The sequence below is a fragment of the Apus apus genome, chromosome 4, assembly GCF_020740795.1.
Source record: "Apus apus isolate bApuApu2 chromosome 4, bApuApu2.pri.cur, whole genome shotgun sequence".
In the NCBI taxonomy this organism is placed as follows: Eukaryota; Metazoa; Chordata; class Aves; order Apodiformes; family Apodidae; genus Apus; species Apus apus.
This window is the reverse complement of record NC_067285.1, coordinates 106,664,896-106,691,486: the sequence shown is the minus strand read 5'-3', so window position 1 is coordinate 106,691,486 and position 26,591 is coordinate 106,664,896. Positions and strand designations below refer to the sequence as shown.

The 26,591-nt window shown below is 39.1% G+C and overlaps 1 protein-coding gene across 1 annotated transcript in view; it reads right to left on the bottom strand.

The window, feature by feature from the left end:
- Positions 1–785: 785 nt before the first annotated feature.
- Positions 786–26,591, bottom strand: part of NELFA (negative elongation factor complex member A) — a 27,307-nt gene continuing 1,501 nt past the window's right edge. The window contains exons 3-12 of the mRNA XM_051617388.1: positions 18,598–18,769; positions 17,262–17,423; positions 16,258–16,347; positions 14,292–14,422; positions 14,046–14,115; positions 13,095–13,183; positions 10,839–10,950; positions 8,435–8,691; positions 6,703–6,802; positions 786–5,201 (exon numbers count right to left, since the gene is read on the bottom strand). Coding sequence (XP_051473348.1) covers positions 5,017–5,201; positions 6,703–6,802; positions 8,435–8,691; positions 10,839–10,950; positions 13,095–13,183; positions 14,046–14,115; positions 14,292–14,422; positions 16,258–16,347; positions 17,262–17,423; positions 18,598–18,769 — 1,368 coding nt within the window. The 3' untranslated portion in view covers positions 786–5,016. The remainder of the gene's footprint in view (positions 5,202–6,702; positions 6,803–8,434; positions 8,692–10,838; positions 10,951–13,094; positions 13,184–14,045; positions 14,116–14,291; positions 14,423–16,257; positions 16,348–17,261; positions 17,424–18,597; positions 18,770–26,591) is intronic.

Here is a 26,591-nt window from a genome sequence, read left to right as displayed (position 1 = left end):
AGAGCAATTGACCCAGAACCAAATTTCCTTCCCAGCTATTTGATAGTAGATCTGACACAGAACAGGAAAAACCTCAGACTATGTCTGGCACTGCACCAGCACAGGCAAGTGTAACAGAGCCATGTCACACAGCTGTACATAACAAAAATTGGAATGAGGCCCATCATACACATCCATGTAATTCAACATTGTAAGATAAGGCTTCATGTTTATCACAAGATAAATTACACCACAGAAACAGTATCTCTGAGCGTGACAACAGTTTCTGAAAAAAAAAAAATAATACCAAAACTAACTCCAAGCAAAACCACACCCATCTTCCACAACACTCTAAAATTGAGAGAAGCCAACATCACTGTAATTCTGCTAAAGAAGGCACTAAAAATAGTGTTTATTCCGCACTTTCATACGTACCATGTGGGCCATCCACAGAAGCCATGCATGGAATACCTTCCTTGTACCATCAGGTCTATGCTGTGGCTCAAGTTCTTGGGTAAATGCACATCCACACATCGTGGGGACACATCACCCAAGGTTGTTGGGTTTTCAGCAAACCCACCCAGAAAGCAGCAGTAGGTATTTTGGTACCACCTTCTACTCACAAAATCAGCAAAACCAGCATATATCAACTTTGAAATGCACCTACAGACTTAATGTGACATAAACCTAAAATGGATACACATTATCATGCAATTTGGCTGTTTGGTCTCAAGCTAGTGGTGCTCATCACCGATTCAACTGTTAGTACAATATGGAACTTGATTATTGAAAAGATTATCAGTCCATTTCCTTAGAAAAATCTAAATCTTTATTATACATACTGTATTACACTGAAAATACGTACCCAAAGACAGAATAATTTGAATTTACAACTGTACAAAAAAAACCCAAACAATAGAAAACATAAGGGCTATGCTATAGATGTAACATTTTACAAAATGACAGTTCTTGTTAAAGGCACCAGATTCCCAGAGGGCTCTGGCTTAACATTTTTTAGTCTCTTTTTTTTTTTTTTCAGATCTTACTATGAAAATGTGATTCACTCTTGAACTGTACAAAGTCAAAGTCTCAAACTTCTTTCACCTAGATAAGTGGTCTGCACTTTGACAACTTAGTGAGGGAAGTGACCAATTTCACACAGAGATGTCAAGCAACTACCAAAGGCTCCTCCTCATTGCACCATATCCTGTGGAATTTAACTGAAATAGTAAATGGCAAAGCCACCAGTGAAAATCAAGTTAACCCACAAAATACTGGCCCAATACTAGTGTTAACCATACTATGCCTAGCCTCTTGTATGGAGATAACTGCAGAACATTAGAGTATGAAAAAAAACAAATGTTCTGTCAATAAGGAAGATGGAATCTATGACCAGAACTCCTGCTCAGCATCCTCCTTGGGCTCACCTTTATTACACTCATTTCACTCTTTCTGGTCCCTCATGGCACTCATTAAAGAAAATGGAGCCTAAAAGAAACCCAGCACTTTGCTGTAGGACAAGTTGTTAAAGAAGCTTGCATATGCATGCCTGTGCTCTTTTTTCTCTAAGAACAAAAAGTTTGCACAGACCAGGGAAAAACACAAACCACTTTCATTGCTTCTTTCTCCAGTATTCCATCCTCCCAAGATTAAAGAAGCCAATTCATATCATGCCTAGGCTGCACAGACAGATGCAAGGGCAAGAGAAGCTGGGACATCCTTCCCTGCTGAGGAGCAGTAGTGCACATGGAAGTTTGGGCTTGCTATTTCCTAAAACTTTATGCTTGGATAAATGGAAGGAGGAAAGGACACAAATAAAGCTTTAAGAAAACTCTAAACTACTATTCTGGTCAACTTGTCAGTACATCTGCAAGGTATTATAGAGTCAACAAGTGTTTTTGTTAAATCTTACAGCACACATTGAGCCCCACTCAATGAAATCTAGCTAACATCCAAGTGACTGAATATTCAAGACAAAAAAATATTAAGTTTCAGGGCCAAATTTTGTCCTTTATGTAATAATTCCATTATTTTGGAATTTAAATGCTGATGCTGCCCTTTCTGAGTTGTCTGGCATTATCGTTACTTTGAGGTCACTGGTTCCATGATCTCATTCTCTTAACCGAAGAACTCCATGTAGTTGTACTTCATACTGTATCAGTACTGTATCATTTTAACAACGTTGCAAAAGCTTCCCTTTCTTTAGGCAGTTAAAAAAAAAAAACAAAAACAACTTTCTAGATTCATCAAGTTGAAGTAATGCTCTGGTATTGGGGGTCATAAAATCACTTTAAAAATAAATTATTTTTGCAGTGTTACATTGTCTCACCCTAATGACTTAACTGAATTAAAAATATACTATGCTTCTATTTAAAATTTCAATTTATTGCATACAACTGACTTTAGACAAACAGGCCTGGAGACCACCTTTGTTATGCAGCAAATACAAATAGGTAGCAGCATGGTTAAGCTTCCTACACACTACTGCACTCAAGTAACTCCACTGCACTCAAGAAGAGCTGCTTGAAAAGGAGAGGGACAGCTGCCTCCATTCTGACCACACAGGTCCAAAACGCAGGCTTCTGCAGACTAAGACAGTTTAGTGAGGGACCCCCATCAACCTCAAGTAAGCCAAAAGAGCCATCACGCAGCAGCTCCTGATCACTACTGATTTTCAGAGTTTTGCATCAACAGTTTACAATGGCAGTAAATGCCCCTCAAGTCAGCCAATTTTCTAAGGTTCTTTCTTAAAAATTGTATTTAGTACTTGCAGCTTATCTAGCCAGCAGGAACAGTTAAGACAGAAGTATTATATGTGTTTACAGAAAACTGGTCATCATAAGAAAGCTTTAAAAAACTTTTAAAATCTGAATACAGACAAGAAAAGGAATGTCACTTTTCTTTCAAAACTTTCTTTTAAAAGATGAATATTTTCATACTCTATTGTTAGGCCCTACTGTGTAACATACTATAACCAAGTAAGTTATAACCATGAAGATGCATTTCTACTGAACTCATTCTAAACACTAAAACCCACTACTTCTCCTCACTTGTCAGGCTAGTTTCTAGGTGTTTAAGAAAACTTGCAATCAGAATCACAATCTACACTGCTTCTGAAATGGGGTAATTATCTGGAGGAGAACACCCAGTGTGACAGTTACACCAGTAACTTTCACACTAATACATGCACAACTCTGTAACGGTAGCAGGAACAACCAAGTAACTTGCCCTCTACAGGAGCTAGAACATTCTGTATATTCGCTTAAATAAAAATAAAGAAATCTATAATTTTGGTCACGCCTTAAAACACTGTAGAGAACACAGATTTTCTTTATTATTTATAATTGTCCTGTCCAGTTGGATAATTTGTTTGAAAAACTAAAAATAAAATGCAATAAAAATTCCCTAACACAAAAAAACTCTAATCAATCATCTAAGCATCTTTGTTACTATGTAAGTCTATGTATGGGATTTGGTCTGCTTCCTTTTCAGAAAAAAAGAAAATAGCCTCATTTTGTCTTAAGAGTTCCACTTTAACATGAACCTCTAGTCAGCTCAAGATACCTCCTCAGCATCAAACCACCACTGTGCTACTCATCTTTGTACTTCTTCCTTCTAAGCACCATTCCCAACCAAGCACAGCTCCACATACAAGCACTGGCAGAAACCAGACATTTAACTCAAGTTAACTTCAAATGATGAAACCACTTCTCCAAAGGATGAATCCTGAACTATGGCCATAAGCCCTCTCAACAAATAAAAGCTTTATTTGTACAATTAAAGCCAGATCATACCAGCAGTGTGAACACAGTTATAAAGATAAAAATGCGCTTCTGCTAGAAGGGGACAAGTACAAAGCACATTTATATGCCAGTATAATTGTGGCCACACTAGCGATTATACTGATATCACTACACTGGTAAGAACTACAGCTACAGTCATTCAAAACAGTTTGGATCAGGGCTTGGCCATCAAGTACCTTATGACTGCTCAACCAAATGTAAATTAACACTGCCTCCAGACAACAGATCTCCCCAACCATCTCTATTCAGATGTGTCATTCCACCATTTCTACGGCCATTTTTAAGTTAAGCTGCAACTGATCTTGAGATGTAACAGCATCACTTCCTCCCAGGTAATTTACTCTGTTCAAGGGGTTTGCTATGCAAGAGCCATAGCTCAACACCTACCCTAAGACTTACACGGTAAAGAGCTATCACTTCAGGCAGTGACACGCCACCACTAGCTTTCTTTTTTCTTAATTTTGCCTTTTTTTTTTTTTCATAGTGAAGTTAAAATACTCAGTTTCTCTTTATATCAAATAATGCCAAATATAGATTAACTCATGCTGGGCATGGACACTGACAATATAGCAAGTTAACAAAGCTGCTCAATCCCATCCTATGACCCAAGCATAAATAAGCTAAACATACAGTGGGGTACCATTAGACACTGGACAGCTACCACCTGCAGTATTTAATTATACTGCAGCTGAATTACAAAATAATTAAGCACTGACCAGTAGTGCTTTAAATGTCCATTCTTACAATAGAACTCTTGTAGCCAAAGAAAATATTTTTACAGTAGAGACCTGTGCCCTTGTTTAATGGTAAACCGTGAATGACTGTGCAGTAGTTTTCCCTTCTGGTACTCAGAAGTAAACTGCTCCCACCTCCAACCTTTCAGTTTGATCTCCTTTTCCAGCATCTTGAACTGCAGGAAAACAAAACCACATCAACAACTTTCTACCCTAAGATCACCTTTCCCTCTCCCAAGATTTAAAAAAAAAAAAAAAAAAGAAAGAAAGAAAGAAAAAGAAAGAAAGGAAGAAAAAGAAAGAAAGAAAGAAAGAAAGGAAAAAAAAAGTTTGACACCATCTTCTGCGTTCACTGCGCCCAGTTAGGTTGAAGAGCCACAACTTCTGGCCTGGAGGGCAATACAAAACGTTTACATGAATGCAGTTTTGTACAGTTGTCATACTCTATGAGCTGGTTGACTCTAAGCTTGATTTGGTCCAGTCTGCTGTTGCTGCATCTCTTAGGAAACATTAGTTATAGGTTTGTACTTCTTGAATCTGGTCCATTCACCAGTAGCATAGTTCATTTCAAAGACTGTATCAACCAACATAGTGGTGCTGCCAGTGCCATCTGCCTTTGGTAAATCTTCTGTATGCTCGCTAAGTTTAATTTGGATGATGTCACCTTGCTCTTGGCATGGATTCTCTGTGAAAACAAGAAGAGTAACACATTTCGGTACTGTATTAGAAAAGGTAAAGAACACTTGATGGAGATTTTAAACCTTATACTGAAAAAAAACACTTGAAACCCAAGAAACAAACCCCAAACACAGAACTGAGCAAGTAATGTCACCAATGCACACAGCCACAGAGATTTTCCTCCACACATCATAGAGTGAGTTTTAAGCATAACAAAACCAGACCCCAAAAGATGAACACCAAGGCTAAAGTAACTGGAAGAACAACAAAAGGGGGACTAAAGCATGCTACCATAATTTATGTCTGCCTCAAAAACCATAAGAGAAGCTTATATTTAAATGGGAGCTGGTAAACTTGAACTACCAGAATTACTTTGCTTGGTACTCATTTTGTAGTTAAAAGCCTCAACAGTGTTCAGCTCCTCTGGAAGCCCAAAGAGCTCTACTGAAATCACTCATCCAAAACAGAGTTCCACTCCAGCAGAATGTTGCATTTCAAGGTATGGAACTGACACTCGAGAAGCTCAAGAATATCCTAGTTGGCAGTTATTTACCCAACCTTCAGAAGGTACTGACATTTTTACTGAAGGAATTAATAGTTATATACTCATCTATATATGCCTATGTGAATACACATAGCACATACACACAACATAACGTTTTACCTTGCATTACAAAAAACCGTCCATGTAGATATTAAAGTACATCCTCTTACTGCCATTTGAAGCATCACCTAGTACTAAGACCACCACTACCAATGAAAGATACACATAACAGGGATCATCACAGTAACTCTGCCCTGGTCATCTTCAATAACATACTGCATTAATCCAGTGTGTGAGCCACATTTAGGCTGCAACACTCCAGGGATAAGAGCCCTCAAACAGTAAATTAGAAACCAGAGCTAGTGCAGATGATGAGTTCACTTAAGGACTCTTAAGCTCTTTCTCATCTTACATCTGATAATCTTCTGAGTGAAACAGCCTTGGTCTAACCCGGCCAATATATTACACGAACTAGCTATGAGGCAGCTTTTCTCCCTGTTTCACAGCACCTGTGGTTTCCTAAAGTCTCCCAGACAACAGTTGCTACATTTCTAATGGTAAGGAACTCTAATGCTAAGCATTCGACTTGCCACGAAAGAACTGGTATTCATTGGTCTCCCAGACTACTAGGACCTAACCCGTCGGATCACTATTCTGGGTGGCTGCCTTGTTTCTCCTCAACCCCTCAACCACAATATTACATGTGTTCAGTTACGCAGATACCGTGTTTAGCAGCTGCTGCTCGGACAGACTGACTTATTGGAAATAGACTCTGAAGACTTTCTAGGTAGTTAGAACTGTAATCTGTAAAACTATATACAGTCCAGAGTAAAGCAGAGCCCAGTACATTAGGAGTAAAGATGAAGCAAGAGAGTCTTGCACTCACACATGCACATTTAGAAATGTTAAGCTGTATTTCAGATTTGGGTATTCAAAAGCAAGCTAAATTAGCCTCAATACATGCCTCTGGATCCTGCCATGAATCCAAGTATAAGAGCCTTTTCTGGCCTTGTAACTTTGTTTGCAGTCTTGAACATTTCCTGTGCAGCATACATTTGCTCCCTCTGCAACAGATACAACAAATATGAATTCCAGTGGAAAAAACACTACCAGTAGGTACTATATTAACACAGACACACAAGGATAAGAGGAGTGTGGAACTTGGTAGACCTACAAAAAGTAAACGAAAAAAGGCCTTAACCTCAAGGCTTTCCTTCTTTAATGCCTATACCTAACACAAAAGTGACAACCGAATTCTGAAAGGAAAAACCCCACCTTAAATAGTTACAGAAACATGTGCTAGGAGACAATGTTTAAATTTCCAATTTTGTGCTCTTTATGACATTAGGAAAAAAGCAGAAAAAACTCAATGCTTCCTCTACAGTCCAAACATCATCTTGCAATAGTGTCACAGGAATTCTTTTCCTTTAATAAATGACGTTGGTGTACTCAGAAAGTCACCCAGTTTCTTCAACATTCAGATCTGTCAAGCAAGGCTAACAGATGTGCTTAGCAAAGTCTTCAAATTAGCTGCATCTTGAATTAGTAACCTGCTTAACTTCAAGCATGGGTATAATATATACCAATATACCAGCAATACGAAGCTTCAGGACATAAGTAATTGCTGTCGAGTTTAGTTTCCTCCCCGCTTCAAGGCTTTAAAAGATATGTAATGGGAGGAGTGGGCAGTGGGAGTGAGGGGATCAAGAAAAAAAGGCTTTCACTTTAGAATAATCTATTAATTTATTTTCTTCTGCCATGGCAATGACAGGATCCTTTTTAGCAGCTTATACGTAACTGGCTAGGCAACAGCTCCCAAAACTCTTTGTGAAGAGTAACACATTATTTTCCATAATAAATAGCAGTAAATACAGGCATCTTACTGTAACATTAACACTGCTCAACTAAAAATACTGTGATTGACATTTTTAAGAAAGCAATGCCCACAAAGCCACAAAGTATTTTCATTATCATAGAATCACAGAATGGTTTCAGTTGGAAGGGACCTTAAAGATCATCTAGTTCCAACCTCTCTGCATGGGCAGGGACACTTCCCACTAGATCAGGTTGCTCAGAGCCCCATCCAACCTGGCCTTGAACACTTCCAGGGATGGGTCTTCCATAACTTCTCTGGGAAACCTGTTCCAGTGTCTTACCACACTTGCACAAAAAAATTACCTCTACTGTCTAACCTAAATCTCCCCTCTAATCCATTACCCATTAATCCATTACCCCTTGTCCTCTCACTACAAGCCCTTGTAAAAAGTCCCTCCCCAGCTTTCCTGTAGCCCCTTCAGACACTGGAGGGGCTGTAAGGTCTTCTCAGAGCCTTCTCTTCTCCAGGCTGAACAGCCTCGACACTCTTAACCTGTCTTCGTAGGAGAGGAGCCCCAGCTCTCTCATCATCTTTGTGACCCTTCTCTGGACTTTCTCCAGGAGCTACATTTCCTTCCTGTGTTGAGGGCTCCAGAATTGCACAGAGTACAAAAAAAGCAGCCTCACAGAATTATAGAATAACTTAGGTTTGGAATAGACCTTTAAGATCGAGTCCAACCATTAACCCTACTCTACCAAGTCCAGCACTAAGCCATATTCCAAAGGTCAGAAATTGCCAACATATTAAACAAGATCATGAAAATGTGCATTTTCCAATCCACATCAAAAGCTGCAGTCAAAAAGAAACTGGTTCTACTTACTGTAAGAGATAGGCTTTTTTTGGGTGGTGGCTGTTGCTGAGTTTGGGGGGCCACTTGTGCCGCTTGTGCTGCAGGGGAAATGGCAGGAGGTGTGGTAGGTGTTAGGGGTGAGGTAGGTGTAGCTGCAGGTGGATTAGAGTTACTGTTGTACATGGGTGTTCTTTGTTTGAATTGTGCAGGAAGCGTTGTGGTGGCATTTGGAGCTGCAGGCTCTTCAGTCTGTCTGTTAGTCTGCAAGGCCTCTCGTGCAGAACCAGCTGCAAAAATCAATCAGGATAATTAAAAACATTATCATCCACAAACAGGGACTAGCATCACCAGTGGCCTTTGAATAAAAGTAAAAATTCTGTTTATTCCATGTTAGCACCATGATTTAATATGCTCTCTCTTATCTATATGAAAAAAATGAAAAGATAATGCTCTTTCCACTCAGTTAGTCTTAGCAATAATTAGACAACTGAGTGACTAGCTGCCCAATACAGATTACACTGTATCTGGCATAAAATTTTGTACTTAATGGATGTTTGATTTATAAAAATGAAACCACTTTATTTACTTATTAGCTTATATTGCTATAGCTGTACTCTGACCCTACCAGGATCATTACTGTACTGTTACATAGAAGCCAAAACCATACAAATATTACATCAGTTTTTACCTAACGTAGCAGCAGCTTCCGAAGGAAACTGTAATTAAGTCTCAGCCAGTAACAAATACTGAAAATACACAGATGACAGAATTAAACATAGTCTTTACTAATCACTCATTTAAACACTAAGTGCTAGAAGGGTTAGAAGTCCACAGTATTGGCAAGTTCTAACTCTGTTAATTCTCCAAGTTGATCTGCTACCTGCACTTAAGGGAGTTATTATTCCAACCTTAGCTGCAGGTGGAGGTTACATACATGATCAAGTTGCTGTGATTTTGTAACTTACCATCTGGCCAGCAAACAGTAATTACCCAGTGCACACTCTAGCCATTTACATTCTTTGGCAGCTCTTAGACACAGCTGCCTAAGCATCTTTCACCCATCTCAGGAGGTTTAATTCACATTGTTTCCACAGGAGACTAAAAGGCAGATACAGATGAGAGCTACACTGATGCCTTTCAGATCAGATTTTAGAGAATGAGAGGTCTACCACATAGGCACAGACATAGCACTGGTTTCAGTGATATGGATGTTATCCAGTAAGATGTGGAGCAGGACAGTGAACACTTGAGAGGACAAACAGTTGTCACTATTAAGTTACCCCTTAATTTTGAACAAATCTCTTAAGATTTATTACTGGCTTCCTCTCATGACAGAGTAACTGACTTGCATGATGTGACATGTCTTAACTGTGCACCCTTATATATGAGACCAAATTTGTGAACTGTTTACGTGCATCTGACATGAAGGAAACAGTTTGATATTCCTCATCCATAAGAAAATCTAGCTGCTGACAACACTGATGTGCTCGTGGCTCCATTCCTTCTGGAAATGCCAGTTTTTGCCAGAGAAAAATTTGCATGGACCTTCAGGGAAATTCTGGACTGTTACAGGGCCAAGTGAGGTGATCAGGTTTTGCTTATGCATATGCATTTTTCGACAGCGACCAACATGCCACAGCTCACACAAAGAAAAACATTACAGCACCAAACTGCAACAAGCAAGAGTAAAAATAATGCATTAAACTGAAACATTGGTTCTCTGTTAACTGCAAGGTCTGGTAATGAATTCCAATCATGTACATCTGTTAGGGTGCACGGATACATTCCTTTAAGACTTTACAAACAGCATGGAAAAAAAAGTAGAAGCAAGTGTATTAAAATAAAGGGTGTAGAAACAAAGGATTTGTACAAATGCTTTTTTTAATATGGGCAATTTTCTAGAATTTAAAATAACAGCACTTTTCAAGATACACAAGAGCTCAACTATTATCTACCAGGCTGTTACAAAAAGGCTAAAGGAAAAGGGATGGCTTTATCCCAGCCTACATGAAAGCTAGTATGTACTTGGCTCTAGAAACTTCCTTGACTCTTGAAAACAACTGTTGTGTAAGTGCACACATATAGATGTATGCATGGAGTACATACTCTAGACTTCTATGTATTACTGGTGTCTCTTTAGGGATTAAAAAAATTCTGGGTTTTCTATTATGGAGTAATAAAAAAAACCCACAACAAAACCCAGTAAATTGCTTTACTTGCTTAACTAGCAGTCATTTAAAGACATGAGAACAAAAAGCATTTTCATGTCTGGTTACCCAAAACCCAAAGGCTGGGCTCCTGAAATGGATTTTGTCACTGCTAAGGTTAAGTTTCACTAGAGTTGAGGGACAGTGGGTTTGTAAAGAAGAGGTAAGACTGTAAAACTATAGACAGTTGGACTATTAATTCCCAAAAGCAAAAAAATGTCTTTTACCTGGCTGTGTTTCAGAGCTTGGGATATATGAGGAAGATGGCACCACACTGGGGGTAGCAGGTAAATAACTCGTAGAAGGTAGTGCAGGCTCATTGTTCAATGAGCCAAGTTTCTGTAAAACACAAAAGAATATATTCATGCACTGTTTCTGCCTCAATATTCCTTTTGGGAACTTAATTATGGACTCTCTGTAAGGACAAGTTTGCCCTTTCAACCCTAACTCTCTATACAAATTTCAAACATTAGGATTACCCTAGGAGAAAAAGCAGCTTTTATTTCCCCTAACTCAGATCAAAGTTGCTTCCAAAGGCACAATATGAGCCAAGAAAAAATACTATTGAAGAAAATGTACTTTTGCAAGAGGGTCAATCCGCTGTTCCTTTCCCTCATTCCTCAGTTAGCAGTATGGAGACCAGATGATGAAATTTGCGCAGATAGTGCTCTCTGAAGAATTACACTACAGAAATAAGTAATCTTCTGCCTGAGCAAGCATGCTCTTCACTCTTAGCAGAAACCCGTGTTCAACCATGGGCAAAAGGCCTACTAAAATATTTCCCAGGAGAAGGCAAAGGCCTCTGGGAAGAACATAAGCAAGGAGAAGGCAGCAATAAAAGCACAGATAAAACCCTATTTCCACTGCAACAGGCACTCAACACCAACTTGACAGAAGTAATCTTGGATCAAGCCTATGAAAATGCCACATCTTGGACTCAATTGTACCAGACACTGCACACACAGCATGAAGACAATAGTATGGTATCTCTATGAAGATCTTCACTTTAGTCCAATTCAGCTTTATAAACATAAGGGGCTGACAGTAGAAAGAAGTTCTGGGGAAGTCTAGCAGACCAATCATTTAAAGTAGGCTTACTATACAAAAGATGGACATTCTGTAAAATGTGGAGCTTGCCAAAAGATACTCCTAGCATTCCACAGCAAGACAGGCAATAACATTAACTCCTGACAGAGGCCTAACAGTATCTGTCTATGTGGGGTTTTTTTGGTATGTGTGCCACAGGTTGCTACCCCCATAACCATGGGACCAATGCTGCACGTGCTTACCATCAGGTTCTAGATGAAAAAATGACTGGCTCACCAACCAAACCACAGATTTTTAAATAAAGTGCTCTCCAAAGGCAAGCATTACATGTCGACACATCATCTTAAAGAGGCAATCATAACCACTTCAAAATTGAAAAGAGATTTTTGAGATTTGATTTCTATCCTCCCAAGAGCCTTGCTAACACTGGGTGCAGCTCCCTAAAATTTTAAGTATCTAAATAACCCAGTTGTCCAAAATAATTCCAGGCCAAGGCTTGCAGGAACACAATGGTTTAACACAGAAGTGGGGGGGAGGACATAGCTTTTACAAGAATGTTATGTCCAGAGAAAAAATAAAGCCGCACTGCATTATTTCCAGAGCAATCTGAAAGGATAGGAAAAAACCCCAAATAAATCCTTCACACAAACACTCCTCCCCACCCCCCAGTTGAACTACCCCTAGCAATATGTTAACTTATTCAGTAGATGGTAAACAATTTTGACTAGAAAGATAGAAAGACTGTTAAGAGGAGGAGTGGCCACCTCTGAACTTTATGGGATTGAAGAACAACTTTGTAAGGCATGGGTAATTTGGATAGAGATGAATCGTGTTGCTTTTCTTCTCCCGTTTCAGTAGTAATGGGGCTGGCTAAACCTAGGTGCAGACAGGTTTGGGGATCTCAGAAAAAGCCGCCTTCTGGATTAAGCATCAATTCTCAAAGATTACAAGCTAAAACAGAAAAAAGAACCACAGAAGGGTATTACCACATAGGTTCTTTTCTCAAGCCAGAAGACAAAACACTTGTAATTACTTCCCTTACTTGTCTGCTTCTATTCAGCTATCCCTCCGGGGCACAAGCCAATGCCAAGTGTTCCTCACAGGCTGCTGAAACCTGCAGCAACTCCTGAAAATTTATTCTACTTCTCCAGGGTCAGAGCTCCCTCCTAATCCCTTTCATCCCTGACAGAAGACTACAATCCTCAGTGACAGAAATGCCACATCCCATCACAAACTTCAAATACAACAAGAAAACAATAAAAAACCCACTTTACTTTCATCTGACTTTGAATTTTTTATCTAGTTTGGTGAAAATATACTAGAATTTTGAATTATGTAAGGAGTTTCACATTAAGAGGCACGTTTAAGTGTTTTAGAATAACATGCATCGTGGTTTCCTCATTACTTTTTTTGGTTAAGTTTTTGTTTGGCTTTACCTGTGTAGAGACAAGGCCAGCAGCATAATCTGGGGTAGCATTTTCTACCACTGTTTCTTCTTTGGCTTGCTTTTCCACAACTTCTGTATCTATTGCATAAAAATAGAAGTCAGTTCAGGGAAGTTTTCTTAACTATTGATTTAGATGTACTTTTTAAAACAAAGAGATAAAAATGCATTTCTCAAAGTCTTAAAACATGCTTGAAAGAGGTATATGCTGAAAGGTCGGTAAACAAAATAATCTTCATACAGAGTCTTATAACCAACCCAATTATCAGCTGAACCACAATGTATATCCATAAAGATACAGTAGCTGAATAATTAGGCAGAACTGGCAAATTCTGTGATATCGGCATCAAAATCCAAGTAAATTTTAACTGTATCAGGATGGGTAGTATATTTGCCCACAAACAACCCTTTTTTCATTTGTCATAAAAATAATAGTACCATCTCAGAACAAAATAATAATTGCAATTAAGTAGAGCACTGCACCGTCACTTAAGTAAAAGCAGTGTATTGGGTGTTACTCGTTGAAATCTCAGCCAGAATTTTGCAGGGTGCTATAGATTTTTCCAGCATAACTTTAAATTAACGTACTTGGCCATGCAGCCAGTAGAAATAAAGCATATCAAAATAACTCAGAACAATTACAGTACTGAAGCCACTTACACACCTATGTGCTGTCCAAACCACAACTAGCTACTTCAATCCTTTCATGCAACTGATTCAAGTTATTACACAGTATATGGCAATATGGCTAGGAGCACTGGTTAAAAAAAACAACAGTGAAAACACTCCATTAAAGTATTTGTTTGTGTTTTTTTTTTTCCCCTTCCTTTTTAAAGTTTAGCTGAAGATGAGTTTTAACAAATAAAGAACAAAATGCTACTACAAATCTAGATCCTATTTGCAGGTATATTAATAGCCTTTTTAAGTAGCACGTTATACCAACCTATTGTCTTTCTTCTTCTCTTCGCTTCACGGCCAGCACCTACCATATCCAGCTCAGAGATATCTAGAAGCTAAAAAGAAAGACAGAGAACTTGATATCCATGTTAAAGCTATGTGGTTGATCTCTAAATATCATCCTTAATTTTCTATTAATATATTGATATTAGATTCAAAACAGCATCAGAACTTCACTGTAGGTCAGGGAGGGGCACTCAGCAGGAAAGCAAAGGACAAAGAGCACACCTACCTTCACTCCTCTCTCTTTGCGCAAAGGGGTTCTCGAAGGAGGAATTGGAGTTCTGTTTCCAGAAGGACTAAACACACTAGGTGCTGAGGCACTCCTGAATGGAGCTTGTTTTGGTATTCCTTTGAGTGGTGCTTAGGGAAGATCAAAAAAGGCAACAATTGTAATATATGTTTTATTAGTTATGAAAAACAGTAATCAGGAGCTCTTTGGCTTTTCTCCTTCTCAACGCCACACCCCCTCCTCTTTAATTTCAAATGTTTGTATTGTGGAACTGTCTTTTAAACATTAAATGTTCCTCAAAGATCAGATGAGGTTTTATCCTTTAAAGCAAGAGTAAGAGCCAGTCTCTAGGCTAATGCTTGCACCCCCATTCTACATGAAGTAATTAAACAGGTGCATTGCTTTCAAAACATAGTTTTCCTACATACATCCATTGATGTTTCCTTACTTATAAAAAATAAACTGATCACATACAAAGGTATTAGGCATAAATGTTATGAATCCAATTAGTAACAAAGTTGTTTTTTGAACTTTAAAATCTGGTTACTTCGCAAAACTGTATTCAACCAAAGATTCTTAGTAAAGCTTCTGCACAGCTGAGGGCTCATGATCTACTGCAAAGGTAAGTTACTGCTTCACACAGGGGTCTGAAATTCTGGACCTGCCGTTTGCACAAGGAGGAGGATCCAATTTGGGTCTACACTGCAAACAGAAGACCTACTGTTGCAATTCTCAGTAGAAACTGCTACACCTATAAGAGGCTGTTTTCCCCCAGCTTTACAGCATTATTACCCTTCTACCTCACACATAATGTAAGTGCTGAAAACAGCATTCTTTCATTAACTGCTACAATTAGGGACACATATACAAATCTATCAGGTCCCTGAGCCCCCTGACAATCTCATCATACCCTACAATTTGTAGTGAAACACTGAATTTTAGTTTGAGGTTAGATACTCTGCATTCTTCTAGATGTTGCACCAAAAACATTTTCATTACTCACAACCCGCTGAACAAGTAAGTTTCAGCAGAGTAAATCCCAGCTGATCACATTAACCAGATTTCTAGAGAGAACCTGGTTCTAAAAGCCGAGTCTGAAAACTAGCTTTAGTAGTTCAATGGCTAAAATGAATGCCAAGAAGGACGGTCCATTTCTATACTAGGACCATTTTTAGTTCAAATTACAACTACACTTTTTGCACTTCCTGCAAGAACATGTGTGGCTAAACTTTGGTGCTCAAAACCACATCTTAAATAGCATTGACAAAGTACTTCATAGCTTCTAGCCACCACACAAAGAAAACTGTGAAGTTTTATACCTCAGCATCATACTGGTGCTCAGAAAAGTTTTAGCTGTATGGCGATCTCCTGCTCCTAGTCAAAAGCTTATTTGAAAAATTCAAGGAATTCAGGAACTTCAGCAAATAGCTGAAGTCTATCAATGCAAAGTTGAACAATGATACATCTCTGTCATGTCCATTATTTAATTGAGAAGCCACTGCACAGCTTTGGCTGCAGAGGGCACACTGCCCCCTCTTCTTTCTCCACAGAATTACACAAATACAAGATAGTGTCAGTCTACTTCACAGTATTTTGAAGAGCTCAACAGATCACATACTGTGATCCATTGTGATTCCATTTCAGAGCAACACAGCCTAGTCACAAGTTATTCCTGGAGTGATGTAAATTAAATTCTTACCAAAGTCTACAGGTATGATCTAGCTGGGTACATTTTAGAAGCATGGCAGATATACTTGCCATTTAAGAAAAAACCCCACATTCTTGTTCTTTCTGACAAGATAGGTCAGAAACATTGAAATATCAGGAAAGAGGGAGGCAGAAAGGGAGAAATCATTTGCTTCAAAAAGAATTAAGTTTTTGTAAAAAAACTAGGCTGTAATTTTATTCTTCATCAAGGCTACTTTATCAGATTTTCTTTCCGGCAAGTGCTGAAAGTGAGCCATACTTGTTGTGTCTATCTTTTTCACTAGTCCCCTGCCTTTGGCATGGAAAGGCACTCCTGCAGTCTTCTTGAGCTGCTGTGCAGTTTCTGTTGCTAAAAAGAAGAAGGACTTGAGTTATTACGGGATCTTTGCTGAAAAAATACAACATTTTATATATGATGTATTACCTAATACATAAAAAGGCATCTAGAATAACAAAGACTGAATTATAATTAACAGGTCATTTATGCGAGGTAAACATACTATTTGGAGAAAAATGCAAAATCAATATGACTATGCAACTGGCCAAACGGTCTAAGCTAAAAGAAATTATCATAGTGGACAATGTATTTAATCAAGATTGACAGAATTAAAGGAAGTTCTACACAACAGAATAAAAAATTACAAATCTTGTATTTAACCAGACCAACTACTCAAGTCACATATGAGACAGAAGCAAGCTGCTGCAAGAGAACAGCAGGTACAGCAAACTCTTTTAAGATCACTTAGTTCAAGCATGTATATGTATACATATATTGCCTGTTGTTAGCAAAAGCCCTCTTGGCTTTCACACCCTATATAGCCACACTGAGCAAAAAAAAGCACTAATCAGCAGCTCTTGCTCCCTGTTGCAAAAACATATGGCAAAATAAAACTAGGTTCTCCTTTAAGTTTTGTTTCACAACAGCTTTAACCAAAGCTGTCCCTCAAAAGTCTTCACAACTCATTGTTAAATATACCCATCAGGCAATGTATCTGTGCTTTAAAAAGCTACAGCTTTTTGTACGCCTTGATTATCTGAACAGCATTTAATATTAGCATTTTATTAAGATCAAGGCCAGAATAACTTGCATCTCCTTGTCCATACATATCAATCTATCAAAGAAAAAAAATATATCCAGCAAAACTCTTCTAACAGATAATTCTAATGTATATCCCCATACTGGAGAGTGAAACTGAATATAAATTTTTCCTTCATCATTTAATTTGTTACTGAATCTTATCAGATAGCTGTAATGCTACTCACACTTCTGCAAGAGTTCAGCTCTGAGAGTGGCACTTTTAGGTTTCCTTTTCAGCTGGAAGTGTTTCACTGGGGGAGTAAGTGGCCCAGCTAGTGTTGTCAAAGCATTTTTGTTTAAGTATTGGCATTCCAACGGCAACATAGCTGAAGTTTCACATTCACTTACTGCATAAAGAGTTAACACAGCACACATGGGTGTTAGTACCTCTTTGATACCTAATTACAAAACATTTTACAACTAGACTGTACAGGTATTTTTAAATTTCAGATTACTTGTTTAAACACTGAGTAATTTAGTTCTAATTATTACACACTATATAACTAGTTATTAGAATGTTTGCTTTTTACATTAGCTTCATAAGAGCTTCCATGTTAATCACACCTAGTAAAATTATAAGAATCCTAAATATATTATTGTCTGGAAGTAAAAGAAAAAAAATGAGGGAATTCTCAGATTGATTAAAAATTACACATAAAAAGGAAACTACTGAACAAAAGCCCAAATCAAAAGTGTGAACAGACAAATGATCATTTGTTTTAACAAATGTTTTAACAAAATGCTTCCATCTCCAAGTAATTTAATTACTGGTTTGCAGCAATCCTAACTCCAAGACCCTGTCCGTCGATGCCTGAGAGCTTTTCCTAGGCAATGTGCTAAATCAAACCCACTGAAATACGAGTAGCTTTGCATCACCACTTCATACATTGTTTGAAGCAGCAACTGTGCAAGTGCCTGAGCCAGTATTTTCAGCTGCTAGGCAGTCCACATGGGCAGGACACCAGCAGCATAACTGTGTGATCAATCTCCCCCACAGCACCTATTATTTGTTGGCTAGAGGAGGACTTTCAGCAGGGATGCACCCCACCTGTTGAGTACACAGGTGGTGCTTCTACACACATGCGGCTGTCCACACCAGCACTGCAGAAACACAGCCTTACTGTCTTTGTTGGTGCCACAACATGAGACAGAGCAATATATGAAGAAGCTCAAGTAACTAAGCTGCAGACAGTCAGTCACTTATTACCTATCAGTGCACATACAGCCTGTGCATGACACTAATTAGATTGTGTGTTGCTCTTCACAAACACTCGGTGTAATACCTCATATGCAAGCTCTGATTCAGTTGAAAAAATAATTTAAGAAGTCACCATTCCTCAAAATATCACATTTCCCAGCCCCGTAACATGCCAGGTCACAACAGTGGCAGTTAAGAGACAAGACATATTGTTTGTCTTGTTAACAATATTGTTAAAATAGCAGGACTGTCTGTGAAATGACAGGTTATTTCTGAAAAAAGGCATCATATTTCTGTAATTTTCACTAACAGAAAAGGCTTACCTTTTTCTCTAAGCTCTCCTAAAATATCTTGAACATTGGGATTCTGTTCTTCAAGATCAAGGTTAAGGGAGCCAGTATCTGGAAAGGATTTTAAAATATCAGCTACCATTAAGACCCAGGGGTCTGAATCCAAGGTAGCGAGCTGGACAATTTCAGTCAGTGCCCCTTTCATCTAACAAAAAAAGAAAAAGAAAATCAACCAATTGGAAACAGTTTTAAACAAGTTGTAGTTGGATTTCTTATTTTAAACAGACACTCACATAAACATGCACAGTGTTTTACTACTGGGGAAGGGAAGAGGGAGACTGCTTCAACACAGTTATACATTAACTCTAGAACTAAGGAAAGAATGAACCAAGATAATTTTTTATACTGCTTTTGGTCAATCTAACCCAAGTTTGTTTTGAGCTTTTGGCAACTCAAAGCTGTGTTTAGCACTGAACATTTCTACTAGAAGCAACAGGCCAGATTCTTAACATTACTGTCTCCTTACATTCTACACTTACATTCCAAATGTACCCACACCTTATACTCAGTGACAAAAATATGCAGCTAGAATACAACAACTTATTTAGAACAGGCCTCTAAATGAAGATGTGCCTCTTTCTGGGCTACAGAACAATATAGCAGAGAGACCATATTTGTATAATATGAACATAAATGAAACTAAGTTCTCAAAATTTTACTTAAGTTTAGGCCAAAATGCTCTAAGTATCCCTCTGATATGCCACAAATAAGGTTTGCCCATCTACGCAAAGTTTCTGTAGTTACAAAAAAGTTACTACTCTTTAAGCACTTATCTTGAAAAAGAGGAAATAATGCATCAGATAAAGTTATTGTGACAATTTTTTTTAAACTGCAATTACTGATCAACATTTCTATTGGCACTATGAAATAAGTGTCACAGTGACTATAGTCAGGGGTTTGCAGCGTGAATCTCAAATTATTTGTTCTCCTTCATTCACAGGTAAGCTTAAACCCCCCTAAAAAGTCTGAACACTGGCTTTTTCTTAGTAAGTAAACTTCGATGTAAGCATTAAAGCATTAGCTTCACAGAACTGACATGTTTGAAACATACTGTATGGCTCTATACAGCCACAAAACTTTGCAGTGAAACTGTGCATTTAGACATACTCTATCTGTATGGTATTAAAATTTAAGCAAGCAAGTATAAGGAAACCTTCGGGTTTTGACTTTTCACAACCCACTGCAGTACACAGTTTAGTTACAATCTATGTTTCTGAATATAGGGAAACACGCAAGAGATTAATCTTCGCCTTTATGCTGTATTTCTTCCCCTTTGCTCAGAACCAGTCTTTTTTCTTATACAGAAGCTTAATAAAACAAGCTTATTTGACCTATGCAGCTCTAAGAAACAGAAGTTAAATCTCTGCTCTCCAGTTTTCCACACAAGCACTTCTAAAACACAGCAGAGGCAGACAAACATACTGACATTTCACATTTCCTTCCACCCACGCAATGCTATTGCCCTCTCACTTCACACAAGTTTCCAAGCGCGCGAGAGGGGCAGTTGCATGTTTTAGCACTCATATCAATGTGCTTGTGAAATGAATAAAATCAGTTTATCTGATTGAAAATCAGCATTTCTACAGCTTTAAGCTTGAGCACCACCTTGGTGAGGCTGACTACAGTCACACTAACAGAGACATAAAAAGAGGGGAGCAGAATGGAGACACTATAACACTCAAGTTACCATCTTCCTCAGCACTACTGATTTGATTTGGATTAAATCGGCCGTATAACTATGACCACACACTGGCTGACATATAGTAAAAATGTAACCAACACTTACTCAATGGAAAGAATCAATTTCTAAGATTCTAGTCTTTATTGTCCTCCATTGCTAATTTCTCAGTAAACATAAACCCACCTAGACTCCACACATACTTGTCAATCTCTCTATTTTAACCTTAAACTGCTCATCACAAGTCACTTCTACTACAGTGGATTAGTACGAGTGTGAACGTGAAAGCTGGGAAGGGACTTTTTTCTAGGGATTGTAGCGAGAGGACAAGGGGTAATGTATTAAAACTGGAAGAGGGGAGATTTTTTATTAGACATTAGAAGGAAATTCTTTACTATGAGGGCGATGAAACACTGGAACAGGTTGCCCAGGGAAGTTGTGGAAACCCCATCCCTGGAAGTGTTCAAAGGCAGGTTAGATGAGGTTCTGAGCAACCAGATCTAGTGGGAGGTGTCCCTGCCCATGCCAGAAGGACAGATCTAGATGATCTGTAAGGGTCCTTTCGAACCCAAACTACACAGGCTGAGCGGATAATGGCTGGAGAGTAGTCCAGAGGAGAAGGACTTGGGGGTGGTAGTAGATGAGAAGCTCAACATGAGCCACCAGCGTGTGCTGGAGCCCAGAGAGCCAATTGTGTCCTGGGCTGCATCAAAACAAGTGTGGCCAGCAGGGCCAGGGAGGTGATTCTGACCCTCTGCTCTGGTGAGTCCCTACCTGGAATACTTTGTACAGTTCTGGTGCCCGCAGCACAGGAAAGGCATGCAGCTGTTGGAGAGGGTCCAGCGAAGGGCCACAAAGATATCAAAGGGCTGGAGCAGCTCTGCTACAGAGACAGGCTGAGGGAGAAAAGGCGGCTCCAGGGAGAACTTATAGGCCTTCCAGTACCTGAAGGGCCTACAGGAAAGCTGGGGAGGGGCTTTTCACCAGGGAGGGCAGTGATAGGACAAGGGGTAATGGTTTTACACTTAAAGAGGGAAGATTTAGGATAGACATTGGAATAAATTCTTCACCATGAGGGTAGTAAGGCACTGGAATAGGCTGCCCAGGGAAGTTGTGGAAGCCCACTCCCTGAAGGTGTTCAAGGCCAGGTTGGATGAGGCTTGTGCAGCCTGGTCTGGTGTGAGGTGTCCCTGCTCATAGCAGGGGGGTTGGAACCTGGTGATCTTTAAGGTCCCTTCCAACCTTAACCATTCTATGATTCTATCTATCCTATTACAACACAACATACCAAACACCTGAAAATTTAAAACATGCCATGAAAGCTGATAGTTTATTTACATCTTTTACAAGTTTTTATCCAGACACCACTACTGCCAGCTAAGTGGATAGAATGTAATTTTCTCTATCAAAGTAAATTCAGGCAATAGTTGGAGGAAAGATGGCTCCTGTGTCTTCCCAATCTGCTATTCACATGTGCTCCACAAAACTCCTATCTGTACCAAAAATTCAGAGCTGCACAGCTATACTATGTGTGGTCCTACAGAGCTCTTGTTTGGGCATGCTACATCCACATTGCTCTCAAGGCAGCTAAAGCTCAGGCTTTTTCCAGAATGCACTGCTTCCCATGACTTCGGTTCCTTCAAGAATGGAGCCCAGAAACAGCTTGTTTGCCGAGTGCTGGGCAAATACCATTATCATAACACCTCATGGCAGAAAGAACATAGTGAAAGAACAGTCACTGTCACACAAAGGGAAGCAGTGCACACTGACATGTACTGTGAGCTAATCAGAGACCTTGCCTGAATACAGGCTCACATTTAACAAGCCTGGATTTGAGTTTTGACTCACTTTTGTCTTCAAATGGCAACTTAAATATATGTAACCAGCTCTCTGTTGAACTGGCAGCTGAAAAAAATTTCATTTGTGGTTTGAGAATGCCTAAAATGCAGTTCAAAATAGCAGAGAAGCCTATGTACAGTTTTTCTGTTACTCTGCAGAGTGCAGCCATGATACAAAGCTCTTTATCACAGAGGATTGCGACACTGGGCCAGTAAGAGTACCATCAGCTCCAACCAGCCTCTTGTCCAGCATGAATGTCAAGATCTGATGCAACAAGCTTTGGCATTTCTCTCATCTAAAACTTAGGGATCTTAAGTATTTTTCTCAGCCTGCTGGCACAAAAAGGAGCATAGGACATGACTAGAAACATTTAATAAGAAAGGATCAAATGGGAAAAGTCTGGGAACAGAGACAAAGGGAGACTAACAATGGCTGTGAAGGAAGAAAACACAAACAGCATCATGGGAAGGGATAAAAAGGAAATGTTACTAGGAACACACTAGGAACACACTAAGTGATAGCTCCAAGATGACTTCTTGCAAAGAATTCAAATTCATTTGCATTATATTATTCCTAACTTAAAATATATTATGATACCTTTAGACAATTGCATCAACAGCTGGCCAGTAAGCCAAATCAAGTTTTAATCTTTCAGGGGCAACAGAGGTGTTATTTAATAGGTATTTGCATTCTTATAGAGCACTTTCATTAAGCTAAAAACATTAGATTGAAAGCACAGTATTAATATTTACACAATACAAAACTAGGATGGATCAAATATCACTTTTGTATTTTAATCACGAAAAAGAGTAGAAATGGCCAAGAGTAATATTACGTTAAAATAGACCTTACAGAAAAATGAAGAACACCAAATGCAGGCCAGAAAGATGCACAGCAGCCTATCTATTCTGAAGAGAGAGGGAAAAGCAAGTGCCATGACCCCTCTTATTCCTTTGCACTCCACAATTCTCCTTGCATGAACAGGCCCCTCACTGACATGAGCAAGTAAGAAAGCAGCAGTCTTGATTTTCAGTCTCTTGCAGCTACTAATAAAAGGACAGGCCACTGCCAGGATAGGGGTCTTCCTCTCAAGATAATTCAGAGAGCACAGAAGCACACAGTCCTCATTCTAGACTCGGTTGTAACTTCACAAACTAACCCTGAACAAATAAATTAAACTCTGGCACACAAAAACCTTGCACTTGCTATTGTGAGTCAGGTTAACCAGAATATAATATACAAAATAAACAGAAGTATCTGTTCTGCCAAATTCACAACTGAAACTCTAGTCAGCACTATACAGAGCTTCAGGCATCATTTCAAATCAGCACCATTACCTAGAAAAAAATTAGCAGATGAAAAGCTGGGGCTCAGGAACTTTCAAGGGTTAGCAAGTTCTGCCCAGAGAATTACAGCAGGAAAGGATATTTTTTATAACTGTCTATAAAACACACTTAACTTAAAATGAGAATGGGAGTAAATTATTCTTATTAGTCAGCAGGAACAAACAAGCAGTAATGAAGTTCACAGCATGACAAAAAATTAGGTTTATTACGTATCCCACAGGAGTATTATGAGAATTAGTCACTTACGTCTATACAATATTTAGTGTTGAATGAAAACATTATGAAAATTGAAGGATATTATATTTGAGGAAAAAAACCCAACACTTAAGCAAAGAACTGAGCTTTCAAGAGAGCTCACTGAAGATTCACTTGTCTAGACTGAAGCTTTCACACAGATTTAGAAAGGACCAGCAGCCAATTAAATTCCTTCTAAACCAAATACCACCACACTTTTCTTGATTCCCACATAACTTTTTATTTTGATGCCTGCTGCCAAATGTTTCCCATGTTATTCTATGCCTCAGTGAAAATGCTATTATACTAGGAAAAAAAGAGATTTTGAATAGAAAATAAGGAAGTCAAACCTGTAAACTTGAGAGGGGAATATCATTTAACATGTTACATAACAAACCAGTAACACATTCTGTATCCACTACTGAGACTCCCAAAGCTTTACAAAGATGATGCAATACATTTTCCAATACTACTGAATTTCCTAATGCCAGCTCAGTGCTTCTCACACATGATCAATATAGACCAGCACATAGCATGGAAAACACACATACAACAAAATACTAATTATCCACTTTCACAGTTAAGTTTAATCATTTTGATGATATGGGAGTGATTTCCAAATGACAGATTTCACTTCCAGGCAGTTACAGGTATCCTGGACTGGTGTATGTCTGTTAGCAAATGACACCATGTTCAGTACTCCACAACTGAGCAGAAAATACTGCAGAGAAGTACATGGCACACATACACTGAACAGAAACATCCATGTGTTCTGGGTATCATATGTAAGATACCCAATACCAGTGAGCGTATGAAAAATCTTGACACTGCTATGAGACAAATCTCCACCTATATTTTAGCAAATTCACCACCAATGACGAGTATCTGGTAAGACAATATCCCTTTCAGCAGTTTGGTTACACCAGCTATTATCATTTATACGTCTATAATGATAACAGTAAACCTACTAGCAATGTTAAGGGTTTCTGCCTCATGAGTTTTCCATTTGTAATAATCTCAGCCCTTCCTCTCAGTTAAAAAAAAGAAAAAGAATAATCACATCCCTTTTGCCAAGATATGAAAATATGCTAAACCCCTAGATCTCAATCAAGTGGGCTCTGCTTTCAATGACAGATTAAATTTAATTATTGGATTCACACACTATCAAATACGTGAAAAATGTCACAGTGTTTTTTGTTACAGCAGTAAAGAGCTTTACATTTGGAATGCAACTGATCACTCTAACAATACACCAAAAGGCACAGCAACTGACTTGCTTTTCTTTGCATATGCTTTACCTCCATAGTTAACAAAAGCACAGATCAAGTAAAGCTGCTGGTTATCATCTTCCTTGGAAGCAGTTTAAAAAGTTAGTTTACCCACCCAGTGAACCCTCTTGCAGCATTTAAACATATTATTTAAGTTTGCCTGAATGCTGTTCCCTCAAAGTGGTGGCATGAGTACTCTTTATGAAGGTCCCAAAGCTTTTTTAAGCTCCTTCATCTTCAATCTAAAAACATTACTGATTAGTTAGCTTTCTCTAAACATTGCAATACTCTTTTCTTCCAGACTACTTGGATTTTCACACTACTTCAGAAGAATTTTGCAAACTCAGAGTTCACATGAGCTTATGCATAGCTCCCCATCCCCCTTTCTGGCCCTGGTTTTGTTTATCCAAAACAAAACTGTATTTGTCACAGACAAGAAAGACAGCTTGTGCAGTGGACAAAATATTAATATCACATTAAAAAGACAGAGAAAACATTAACATGAATTATTTATATTTTTTTTAAGTGACATCATTTATACATAACACAGTGAACAACTATATAGATGCAGGAGGCAAGACAGCCACCAACATATACTAAACCATTGCTTAAATGTGATGCTTGTGCATTTTCAGCTTAGAAGTACACAAAAACTGAGTATACAGTAACCCAATTTACACACCCTTTCCACACACCCTGCCTAGCATATACTTATGTTAAGCCTAAACAGCAGCTGTATGCTAGCCAAGAGACTGGTGCAAGCACAGCTGAAGATACTCCACAAAAGGTGGTGAGGATTAACTATGCACCACCTCCATAACTGTTACCAGGATCAAGTACCACGCATGGTACAAGTAGGAGAGGAATTCCTTAAACCTAGCTGAAGAAGCTTAAGTGTTTCCCAGTCATTCTCCAACTATTGTCCCAAACATCAGCAGCTGCCTGCTGGTAAGAATTAGGCAGCTGCAGATGAGGTATGGTCCAGGGACAAATGAATAAGCTTTTCTGGATCTATGATGACTGCTTGCAGAGCAAGCTCAGACTCAAGCCAGCCAGCTTATTAGCTGGGGTAGGCCACTAAAGAAAAGCACCAGCTGTTCCCAGACAGGTAAAGAGAAGAAAACAAAACAGAACAAACACCCTGGTAATATTCCTCAAGACCTGACTGCAAGAAGGTAGGGAAAAACACGGTTCAGTGCAGACCCCAGATCTGTCATTCCCAAAGTTTCAGCACTTGCTGCTGTCCTTCCCAAAGCTGAGGTGTTCGACTTGGGACACCTACACAGCTGCCAGGCTTGAGGAAGGAGAGTGCAGGAAGCCTAACGCACACGACTGTTCTAAACGAGCCTGCCTCTCCGTCTTAATCCTTGAACAACCACCGCCTCAGGAAAGACCTCTTCCCCAAAGGCACCCAAAGCGTACCAAAACACAGCCCGACAAGAAGGAGCCCGTGTGAAGGCGCAGGATGGGCTACAGGTCGAAACTGCTTCCTAAAGGCTAGTGCCAACCAGAGATCCCCCGAAGGGCGGGAGGAGGAGCAGCCAAGCTTCCCACTCCACTCGCTCCCTCACTCACAGGGACTCTGAGCGTTTTTCCTCACAC